Source organism: Ursus maritimus, unplaced genomic scaffold, assembly GCF_017311325.1.
Source record: "Ursus maritimus isolate PB19 unplaced genomic scaffold, ASM1731132v1 scaffold_14, whole genome shotgun sequence".
Taxonomy (NCBI): Eukaryota; Metazoa; Chordata; class Mammalia; order Carnivora; family Ursidae; genus Ursus; species Ursus maritimus.
The window spans coordinates 42,364,953-42,376,890 of NW_024423786.1; the positions used below are offsets into that span (position 1 = coordinate 42,364,953).

At 48.7% G+C, this 11,938-nt stretch overlaps 1 protein-coding gene across 1 annotated transcript in view; it reads left to right on the forward strand.

The window, feature by feature from the left end:
* Positions 1 to 6,202, forward strand: part of SLC6A20 (solute carrier family 6 member 20) — a 32,322-nt gene extending 26,120 nt beyond the window's left edge. Inside the window, exon 12 of the mRNA XM_008704149.2 lies at positions 5,663 to 6,202. Within this exon, the coding sequence (XP_008702371.2) occupies positions 5,663 to 5,812 (150 nt within the window). The 3' untranslated portion in view covers positions 5,813 to 6,202. The remainder of the gene's footprint in view (positions 1 to 5,662) is intronic.
* The last annotated feature ends 5,736 nt before the right edge of the window (positions 6,203 to 11,938 follow it).

Consider the following 11,938-nt stretch of genomic DNA (forward strand, 5'->3'; position numbering starts at 1 on the left):
CGGGGTTTTTTTTTTTTTTTTTTTTTTTTTTTTTCCCCTGTCCTCAGAGCAGCTGGGCTGGGGAAGGTGTGTGCAAATACATCCATAAATTGGGAGCAGGATTTTGGATTCGAGCTTTACAGAAGTGGTAGAACCATCCTAGTTCAGCCGACACATTGGCATGTCCACTCAGAACTCTGTGGGCACCTGGGCGTGCTGTGAACATCACAGTTTTCCCATCACTGGCATGGTGCCTGCACATAACAGAAACTCCAAAAAGATTTAGAACCTCTAAGCTTCCTTCCATACGGTTCCTGTTAGACAAAAATGGAGCTTTCTAGGAAAACAGGCACTGTCTCTGTATGCCCTGTGTGTGTTTGCCCTCTGGCCATAATGTATGGATTAAGAGCATGAATTCTGGAGCCAGACTGTCTGAACTCAGACCTCAGCTCTGCCATTTACTTATGTAGGCCACTGGACAAGTTCCTTTATCACTCTGCCTCAGTATCCTGCCCTGCACAATGCAGATAATTACTACTGCTACTCGCGGAGTTGTTGTAAGCGTTGAATGAGATAGTATCTGGAAAGGGCCTAGAAGGGAGCCTAGCACAAGGTAAATAACTTGATGGTGTGAGTTCTGTTTTCCTGTAGAGATCAGGGGAATGCTTAGCGTGATTATCTTCAACGAACAGCATGGTTTACACTCCCCCAGCAGGTGCGTTACAGAAGGCTTGTACAGAGCCCCTAAGCAAGGAGTCTTACCACTTATTTGGAAATTAGTCATCTCTGTTCTTGTGATTAGTCCCTTGAGAATTTGGCCCCTTCCTTGTTTAACAATGGGACAAATAAAGATGAGGTAGTGAAAGCAGAACCGTGTTGACTTGGGAGAAGGCAGTGCTGGAGGAAGAACACGGACCGTGGGTCCAGGCACAGAGCTTTGTTCTCCTTCTGTCCTGGGCAAGTCACTCAATTTCTCACTGAGTAGGAGCTCCCTGCTTGGGCAATCAAAAGGGCTATTGTATGAATGAACACTGAAATTAAAAGATGATTGGAAAACCTTAATGACCATGTGTGAGGCACTAATATACCAAGATAATGGTCATTGCTAGGTGTATCTCCTAATTAATTGAACTTTCCTGGCATTATATATAAGGGAAATGGGGATTTTCCTTAACCACATGCTTACGTTTGGGAAGCTTGGAGCAGCTCTGGAGCAGAGGGGCACAGAAACATGGTGATTGAACTTCACACCCAGTTTACCCGCTGTTTCTTTTGTCTTTTCTTCTAAATTTCCGTGAACCTTGTCTGGGGCCCGGGGACCCAATCCTGCCTCCCCTGCCTCGCCGTGAATGAGGACACCGCCTTGTGGACCCTCACCTTGGCTGCTCCCTCCTCTTATTCTTGGGATACTTACCTTTCTCCTATAATCTTTTGAAACCCAGTTCCATGGCCTGTAAAATGGAGCAACCTTTATCGACTTCAGAGTTTCACGGACATGGTATGTAAGTGCCTGGCGTATTTTAGCCGCCTCTCCCTGCCTCTTAATTCTGTTACAGATTTGCATGTCAGTCTGTCTTTTTTAAAATTGCAACTATAGGGGCGCCTGGGTGGCACAGCGGTTAAGCATCTGCCTTCGGCTCAGGGCGTGATCCCGGCGTTATGGGATCGAGCCCCACATCAGGCTCCTCTGCTATGAGCCTCCTTCTTCCTCTCCCGCTCCCCCTGCTTGTGTTCCCTCTCTCACTGGCTGTCTCTATCCTGTCGAATAAATAAATAAAATCTTTAAAAAAAAATTGCAACTATAATGCAAACTCATCAGTAAACCCTTTCATGAGAAATAGTTAACATTTTAACAGTAATTTCCTGGCAGCAGCACTCCTTCCCTGAAACAGAAGGACTGTATAATGATGGACCTTTGGGGCCTGTAGCAAACTGGAGAAGACCCCGTGGGGCAGAAAGAGGGCACCTTAGCCAGTACTGGTGATTACCGTTCTGGCTTTGAGCTCTACTTTGGGATTTCTAGAAAGAAAAGAGCTCTGCCTAAAGCAGCTCTGTCATTATTACCACACATCCTTGGCAGCTGACCATCTATTGTTAAGGCTATCCAGTGTCAATACAGGCTTCCTTTTTCTAGCCTGGGATGGGGTGAAGGGGAAATGTGAACCCCCCTGGTTCCCTGGGCTGACCAGGAAATGGCACAAGGAACAGGCAGGAGTGCAGAACCCAGCGTGGAGTCCTCCGTGCCGGGACTGTGGAACCAGGGCAGGGCCAGGACAGCACGGGCAAGAGATCATTTCCTGCACCCAACACCGCGCTGGAGGCATTCAACGGGGCCCTTAGGGAGGGATGGTAGAGACAAGGAGACATGAGGAGCCAGGACATTGAGAGGACACTTGAGAGTTCTAATAAAAGTCTGCGGACAGTCACAGTAGGAAATGTGTTTTAAGAATTTCAGATGAGGTTTATTTTGTCCCCAAGCCCTTTGGTTACCATGGTTTGTTTTGGTTTATCAGAGCTACTGAAAAATACATTTCTCTTGCTAAACACTGATGAGCCAATGGCAAAATACCAATTGTAAAGTAATGTTCTGAAACTATTCTTTTTCTGTGCTTTTGGAGGGATTTTGCATTGGCAATAAAAATGATCACAAATGCTGTCCTTACCAAGATGTTTTCTCTTAAAAGTTTCAGTCAGTACCATTTGGGGATCATGCTAATTAAATGTGACAGTGAATCTTAGTGGCTTTTATAAAATGTTGGTATGTCCATTTCATCTACCACAGTATTCTTCAAATAGGCTTTCTCCAAATGGGCATATCGTCTTTCAACATGAGAAAAAAATCAAGCACAGGACGTGACAAGCTGCCTTCACACCAAATAAGACTCTTTATCTCTACCGTCCCCACTTCTTGCAATACCAGCTTCCGGTATTGACAGCCATCGTCCAAGAGGGGAGAGTTGTCACTTTGACACATAAATTATACCTTGGCTCCTTTAAAGATATTCTCTTGCTCTTTTGCCAACTTTGCATTGACCATTAAAAGTGAAAGTCCTTGGTTTTCATAGGTTTCACATTTCAACTCTAGATTAGAATCTATGTGAGGTTATTGTAAATAACTCAGTAGATATGAAAATTGAACATGTAATAATTCAACTCCTTTTTCATTTTAGACATTAGGATTCATCGTTGTACTTCCTTACCTCAAACGGACCACAGCATTGGAAGCAGCTAAATGAATTCACATTTAGAGGTCAATTATTTTTTAAAACGTTGAATGGATGTGCTTTAATTTGTACTCTTAATGAAAGAGCAAAGAGTGAAGTGTATGGTTTTAATGAATTCTTTATGTTTGTGTTTTCCCTTAAATTCTCATTATTTCTTTGAAAACAACTCTGGTAGCTTAATATATTCCATTTTACTTTTAAAATGTTTTTCCATTGCATTCTATACTGAGTCAAGATTTAGATTTTAAAGCCTTATTTCTTCAAGTGTTTGTAGACGTATCTCTTAAGAAAGTGTCTGTTCGGGTTTCTCAGTGTGTTTTGTTTGGGTGGCATAAGGTGGTAGTGGTGTATCTTGGGCCCCGGTGACATCCTAGGGATTCGGAACCCAGAGCTTTTCTTCATCTCTTTTGCTCAAGCCCAAGTGGTTTAAAATGGATATACCGTATTTCAGTATGGCATGCTATCTGCTAACGTTTTGTTGTTGTTGTTGTTTAGAAAAGTACATCATTTTAACAGTCACCATGGTATTAGTTCAGGGTTGGCTATAATGTTTTTATATTTGGATTTGCTATAATATTTTTATATTCTAGAATTCCTTTTATAATGGAAATTATCACACTCATATATTTTCAGAATATTTTCAGAAACTTTTACAAACTATAAGCAAAAGGAATGTTATAGGATAGGGAGAATATTAAATTATTAGGGGGCTGGACAGTGCATACTATGGCATTTTCATTTGATGGTGCCTAATTGGCCATTGAAGAGTGTAACCCAGTGGATGGGCTGTTTGATGTGGGCGTAAGGAGGAAGAAATAGTTTGTCTAAACTCTGAGCTTGTCCCTTCCACTGACATGTCCAAAGGCTATACCAAAGATTGATGCCAGAAAAAGGGAATCAAAGATAATCATTATTTGCCCGGTGCTTCATTAAATTTCTTACCATGGTGGAATGGGAAGCGAGTAACAAGATGGTGGAGTAACAATGTGGGCTGAGGCGAGGCCCTGAGGCAGAGCTGTAGTAGGACTCTTCTCTGACTCTGCATTTGACATCTGAAGAATACAGTTAGCACCTTCTTCCTCTATCAGGTGTCTTTTGATTGGGGTTTTCCAAAGCTCTTCGTGGCTCCTGCTTCCCATGGTGTAAACCATTTGTCAAGGGACACCAGTGTTTTGTAGTCCATGAAATGGAAATATGTGTGTGTGTTGGGGGAGGGAGGTGCTAGTGCCAGCTTACTAAGATTGTAGATACTCTACAGCCAATCTTTTCTAAGCAACCCCAAATATTTTTGGGTGGAGTCTTGAAAATGGTCACTGTGATTATCTGGCAGTTGTATAGTGCTGAGAACAAACACTAAAATCTTGAGAAGCACGGGCCTGAATAGCAATGGTCCAACTTTCGTGCCTGGCATTCAGTGTTGCTAATGACCTGGGTAATGACTATCTAGCAATAAGTCATCACTTAGCCCTGCGTTTTCTCATTTCTGCAGCTTTCCTTGTATCAGAACCCAAGGATTTCCTCTTCTCTGCTTATCTAAATCCCACTTCTCAGGGGGGGTAATCAGAAGGGGGAATGAAACATGAGAGACTATGGACTATGAGAAACAAACTGAGGACTTCAGAGGGGAGGAGGGTGGGGGAATGGGATAGACCGGTGATGGGTAGTAAGGAGGGCACGTATTGCATGGTGCACTGGGTGTTAGACACAACTAATGAATCATCGAGCCTTACATCGGAAACCGGGGATGTACTGTATGGTGACTAACATAATATAATAAAAAATCATTTCAAAAAAAAAAAAAAAAACAAACCACACTGGATTGACAGCCAACACCTGCCCCGCCCTCGCCCCCCCACCCCCACGGTGCCTTTCTTGGCTTTTTGGCCTCATTTCTCATCAGCTTTAATTTGCATTCAGGGCAACATCCACCAGCTGAATCCAGAGGTCCATCAGGCCTTCTAGACCAGGGCTGTGCCCTCCAAGATGGCAGCCAACAGCCGCATGCGGCTATTTCCATTTAAATGCACTGCAGCTGAATGACATTTAAAATTCAGTGCTTCACTCTCACTGGCCACGGTTCAAGCGCTCGGTAGCCCCCTGTCTGGTGGCTGCCATGTTGGACACCACCAATATGGCGCATTTCTGTCATCACAGAAGGTTCTGTTGGCCAGCACTGGGCTAAGGCTAGCCCCCTACATGAGTGTGCCCCGACCCGTGCCTTGCAGGGAAGGCCCCTGATTATTCTTGGGGTGACTCTTCGGGGATAGTGCCAAAATAGCAGTTGTACGCACGCGGGCTGACGTTTACGGCAGAGAAAGAAGGTGCCGGGGACCAGTCTACCCAGCACACGTGCTAGTGAGCCACATGGCCCCAGACACACCCACCGCACACAGCCTCTCCGCCAAGCCAAGCTCTGCCCGCAGTGGCCCCTCCTGCTGACCCTCAGTTTCTCCTTTCAGGGTCAGCTTGTGACCAAGGATTACCCCCCATATGCCCTGGCCATCATCGGGCTGCTGGTGGCCGCCTCCATCATGTGCATCCCCCTGGTGGCCCTGGGGACTTTCGTCACACGCTGCCTCAAGAGGGGAGACACGCCCCCCGTGGCCTGAGGACTGGGCTTCCCAGAGACTGTGGTCAGCTGCTCCCTGTCCTGCAGCTACGATTTACAGGTGGAATCTCCTTGGCTGCTTGTGAAATATTTACTCCAGAAATTCTCAGCCTGTCGTCTTCCTGGATCCATCGAGAACAATTGTGGAGGAAGAAGGCTCCCTTGGGGGGACCCACACCCCCACCTGCGGAGCAGGCCCCTGCTCCCCTCTGAGTCCCCCCCAAGGTCGCATCATGCTGCCTCCTTGTCACCAGAGTCGCGGGCTTTTCAAGGCCAGTCTTGAAGACAATTGCTTTCCTGAGTCTAGAGGGGTCCTACAGTTAGGACTTGCTGTGAGTTGAAATTGGACTATAATTTTTATGGAATAAAATTTAAGTGGTTTATTTTCTTCTGAAGAAATCCCCGAATATTAGAGGGCAATCGTTTTTAGATCAGCAGGGAAAGAGGTTTTTGCAAGTGCCTGAGGTGACAGATCTGAATGTCACTGGTGCGAAGTCACGTCTCCTTTTTCTTTTCGTCATAGCAAGTATGCAGCTGCTGTGTTCTTTACTAACAGGACTGACTGGCCACGCAGAGGGGAGGCCTTGGTTGGGGTCCACAAAGGGGGTCACTTCTGGGATCTGAGGTCTCTCACAGTGGGTCCAGGACCGGTCCCCCCAACTCCAGTACGCGGTCCATGCAGACGGCCCCTACCCCAGGGTGTGGCGCATTGGGAAAGGTGCCCCAGCCACGTCCAGGGTGAAGGGAAATCCAACTTCCCCATAGACGGTGCCATATTTGGACATGGCGGCCCACTCTTTAGAGCAAAGACGGTGAACATCACTTAGTCCATTTTAAATTATTTGTACCTAAGTTTTCCAGAGTGTGTATAACTCCAACAGAGCATCTTGTAATGAAGACGCCGTGTTTACGACACAGCATCAGTCCACCGTGCCAACGTCGCCTGTCTTAACTGCAATAACTAGGTCAAGGTTATCCCTAAGCGGAGAGGGCCCCTGCCTGCCCTAACACTCTGTGCTTCCCCCACATACGGAATTCGGGGAAGTTTCTTTGGGTAAATTTGTACAAACATTTTTGTGGGGCATCAGTTGGAGGTGGGTTTTTTTCACCTCTTTTTCGTGCTCTAAGTGTCCTATGTAACAAAAATAGGCATTAGGAAGGCCTTCTGCCGTCTTTTACAACCATCTCATCAACATTTCGCAGCTTCACCTCACGGCCAGTTATAAAAAGTCACTTGCCTTTAAAATGTGCGCGCCAGCCTGCACGAACCACAAATACGCAGTCCTCTGATTTCTCATCAGAGCGTTTAGTGTCGACGAACCTTCCAGACCAGGGCTTGGAGAGTGGGCACACTCAAGGTCAAATACACGGCATGCACAGTCTGTTCCTGAATCCCTACAGCGAGGCTCCCTCTGAGCCCGCAGGCACGGTCACGGTCACAGTCACGGTCACAGAACACGGGCCGCCCCTCCTGGGGTCCAGCATCGGCAGGGTGTGTCAGCCCCAAATGCCAAGTATCCTCAGGACCGTGGAGGCCAACACTGTCCTAACTCATCCGTGTACTCGGTTACTGTGTGTCACTGCTTTTACCCCTGGCCGCCCATCCGAAGCACCTGCGAGCCAGCCTTGACATCTCCCTGTGCCCACCCAGGCCCCACCCGGAGCCAGCCAAACCCAAGGGCCAGGGCCCCATGATGTCATGCATTTAGGAATATTTACATCAAAAATGAACTTCAGACCTTTGAAAGCATTTTTGAGCACTTCAATTGTATGGAAAAGCCACTTATGCAGAATGATTTTTGTGCCTCAAAGTCGGACAGGTGAAGTCATGCTGTTTTAGAATAATGTACTCCAGAGGAAAAGGCCTCAGGCCTTGGCTCGGTTTTACTCTGGTCTCTGTGAACTTCACGGAGAGCAGAACAGTTCTCAAGCATCCTCTTGAACCCGTAGTAAGTCCTGTCTCAAAAAAATCCTTGGCTGAGCGTTTTCTAGGTACTGCACGAAAGTGGCCATCTGGCGTTCGTCCACCCTCCTCCCAGAGGACTGGAGGGGGAAAAGGACGTTCCATCCCTGTCCACGTAACAGTCACCTGGATGCCACGGCCAGATCGTGGGCTCCAGGAAGCTTTCTATTAATGCTGGAGACATAATGGCCCTTGGCTTAGCTCTACGGAATCAGGGAGGGAAATAGCTGGATTTTTAGCAATTGTCTTCATAAATAAACGCCTAGCCAAGTGTATCTGTAGGTTTTCGGTCACATACTGGCTGCAGTTTTAACAGCTCTCTCTTCACACGTGATTTTCCTTCATTATGTAAATGGACGAGCTGATTCGGAAAACACAGCAAATAAGGAGAATCCACCTAGTCTTGTTTCCATCACCTTCCCCATGTTTCCCCCCATACAGCCAGTGAAGCCAGACTGACGCAGCGTACAAAGACCCTCACGTGATGGTTAGAGTCCCTAAGAAAAATCAGAAAAATAATGTCTAATTCGCTGGGTGTAAAACAGGGTGTGAGCTCAGTATCTTTTCAACCCTTCTGAGTGGTGTCCTGGGCAGCCTGCCCGTGTCAGGGTCTCTCTCTGGCTGAGGCCATGAGAGACCACATTAGGCATGAGTGTGCCCTTACAACAGTCCTGGGGGCGGAGGGGGCGTGTGCAAACTATTGTGTTAGACTTTTGTCCGAGTTACGTAGAAAAATTAATTTGTGGCTGTTCCACTTCATTGACAGAAAAGGGGGGCAGAGAATTAACTCCCCATCAGCTTCTACTCAACATTAGTCCGGGGAAGAAAAATAAATAACAGATTTAAGCATCCACTTGTAAGGCCATAACGTCATCGACAAATAGGAAATTCTTAACCAGAATGTCCTGACCAGTCTCTGACATGGGAACCACTTCCCTTCCTGACTGTGGCCCATCTGCATAGTATCAGCCTTTATTGAGAACACCCACTGGTGTATTACAAGCCAGTCCTAGGGTAGGTGCTGGGGACGGTGCTGAACAAAACAGACATGGTCCCTGGCCTTTATGGCACTTACATTCTGGGAGGGAAGAGTGACCATCATGGGGAACAAATGAGTACAGACCGTGATCGTTTCTAAGGCAAGAAATGGGTCAAGGGGTGGGGTGAGAGGGAGGTGGTGGAGGAGGAGCTCTGAGGACGGAATGTCTCTCTAGGCAGAGGCAAGAGCAGGTGCAAAGGCCCAGGGGTGAGAAAGCAGAAAGGAGGCCAGTGGTTGGAATGGGGAGAGTGATCAGAGGTGGGCTTGGAGGGGTGGGCAGAGTCAGGTCAATAAGGCCTTGTGGGCCAGGCAAGGGGCTTAGGCTTTCTTCAAAGAGCAACAGAACCCCACTGAGGGTTTAACATGGGAGCCCTGCCCTGCATGATCTGTGGGAGATTTACACAGCACATATACCCAACAAGCAATTCCCTAGAACATAAAGTTGACAAGAAATCAAGAAGGCCAGACAATCTAACAGAAACCGGCAAAAGATCTCAACAAGGCACAGGACGGGAACACCGATGAGCAAAGAAAGAATTATGAAAAGATGCTCAGGCTCGTCCGTGATTGGAGAAATGCCAGAATGAGATACCACGTTATACCTACTGGATGAAAAAATTAGGAAGTCTGGCATACCGAGCATCGGTCGTCACATGGAACCACTAGGCACATAAATGGCACAACCCATTCCGAAAACAATTTCATGTTATTCTGGTGTATTTCTGGCTCCTCGTTCTCCCACCGGGCAGACAACAGGGAGAAACACGCTCCCATTTGAGCCAGGAGGTGTGGAGAAGGCGCACAGCCGCAGGAAGTAGGAAGTGCAAGAGCTACCAGCCAGAAACCACCGAAATGTCCATCAGCATCAGACCGGATAAAAAGGGAACTGGGATCTATAAATCCGAATGAACACAGAGACTGTCGTAAATCCATTCCCTACAAACAAGCTGGCGGGAAGGGATGACAGTGGGGTCCGCCAACGTGGATGGGCCCTAGAAACATCAGGCCGAGTGCATGCACGATACACCTGCTTAGGGATACACGGATGTGCCGGACTCGTAAGGCGTGCGAGGCAATGAGAAGCAAGAAGGGCAAGCAAGGCCCGTGGTGACCTCTCCAGGAGGACGCAGGAGTGGCCCTGGGAAGAACACGGGCATCCACAGCGGCAGGGCCTGGTCACCCCCATTCTGTTCTGGGCCCCAAAACACAGGAGGGAAGCAATGAGGCTTTAGACTAAGCCCCAGAGGGAAGGGAGCCCGGAGTCATGGTAGCAGCGGTGAGGCTGTGCCCAGCGCGGGGCACCCGGGCAGTGGCTCTGGACGGGGAGGTCCTGGCACACTGCCGTGTCTGTCTCCTCCTCCTCCCTCCCCACCACCTTCTGCTTGCACTCCCTCTCTCCCCCCTCTCCCCTTCCCCCGAGATGCCCACCTCCTGGCACTTGAGCTCCCATGCAGTTCCTCCCCTCCCCTCGCGTGAGCTGGGGCCAGTGACTGGTTTCGGAGCCACAGAAAACAGCAGACGTGATGGGATGACACTTCCGAGATGAGGTTACGAGAAAGACGGGCACTTCGGTCTTGCTGGCTTCCATGGGCCAAGCGGCCATGCTGGGGAGCCTCACGGGACAACAGACATGGGATCCTAACAACTTAACGTAACATATCCTTATTGGGAGACTTTCTTCTGACATCAGGACTCTTGGGACGATAAAACCCCAAGACCCTGATTTAAGCTGCTTCCCCCTACACCAGCCCCAGTGCACCTCCAGTTCCAATCCTGACCCCACAAGTCCATCCCAGTCCGTCAGGACTGACCAATCTGCGTCACAGGACTCTGGGGACCGGCCCCACCCCTGCCCACCCCCAGCCCCGGTCCCAGAACCTCAACAGGACAAAGCTCGTCATTCGGGAGCTGCAAGGAAGAGCAGACGCCGTGGGCAACACAGTCTGACACCTCGTTCGTACTGAAGCATAACCAGGCCATCGGAGCATCGTTAACCTTTCTCTTTGCCCCACGGAAAGAAGGAGCTGGAGATGACTGGGCACACAACACCGACTGGTGTATTGGAGGGAAGGACAGAAGGTCACAGGCGTGGGTGGTAGAGAATTCCTGAAAACCCTTTGGCAGGAAGCCGCTAGGGCGCCTCCATGTTCACCAGTCTGGGCAGGAAAGGAAGCTGCTAGAGCCCGGGCAGACAGCCGACACCGGGGCCGGGCACAACACAGCCCGAGGCGGCTCTGCTCGGCTCACAAGGGGGACGGTAGGCCCATATCCATCTGCAAGGACTTTCGCCTCACTCCCCACGTGGGTGGAGGCCTCCGAGGTGCATTCCCACTTTGTCACGGACACATTCCCGGGGCCCGAGAGATCAGTCTCTAATCGGCAACACGGTCCCTCTGCCCAGGTGAGACCTGTATTGTTTTGAAAAACTAGCGGTGGGGGTGTGGGGAGTGCGGGGGACATCTTTTTATGGACAACATACTTTACTATTTTCCTGGTTTTATCTTTAAGAAATAATTATACAGAGGGGCGCCTGGGTGGCACAGCGGTTAAGCGCCTGCCTTCGGCTCAGGGCGTGATCCGGCGTTGTGGGATCGAGCCCCACATCAGGCTTCTCCGCTATGAGCCTGCTTCTTCCTCCCCCACTCCCCCTGCTTGTGTTCCCTCTCTCGCTGGCTGTCTCTATCTCTGTCAAATAAATAAATAAAATCTTAAAAAAAAAAAAAAAGAAAAATAATTACACAGACGAACACAATTTCTCAAGTGATAACTGGAAAGCAGGATTTCAGAAGCTATGGATTTTCTTGCTTACTTACACTACTTTTCCATAAAGCCCCTGCACGCGCTGCGCCGTGTGAGTTCTAAAATTCTAAAATCAAGGGGCGCCTGGGTGGCTCAGTCAGTTGAGCATCTGCTTTCGGCTCAGGTTGTGATCCCAGGGTCCTGGATCGAGCCCAGTGTCGGGCTCCCTGCTCAGCGGAGAACCCGCTTCTCCCTCCCGGCGCCCCCCCGCCTGCTGCTCCCCCTGCTTGTGTTCTCTCTCGCTCTCAAATAAAGTCTTTAAAAAAAATGGTAAAATAAGAAAAGAATATCCCTTTCAAGACAAAGTATGGGAACGATACCACCGG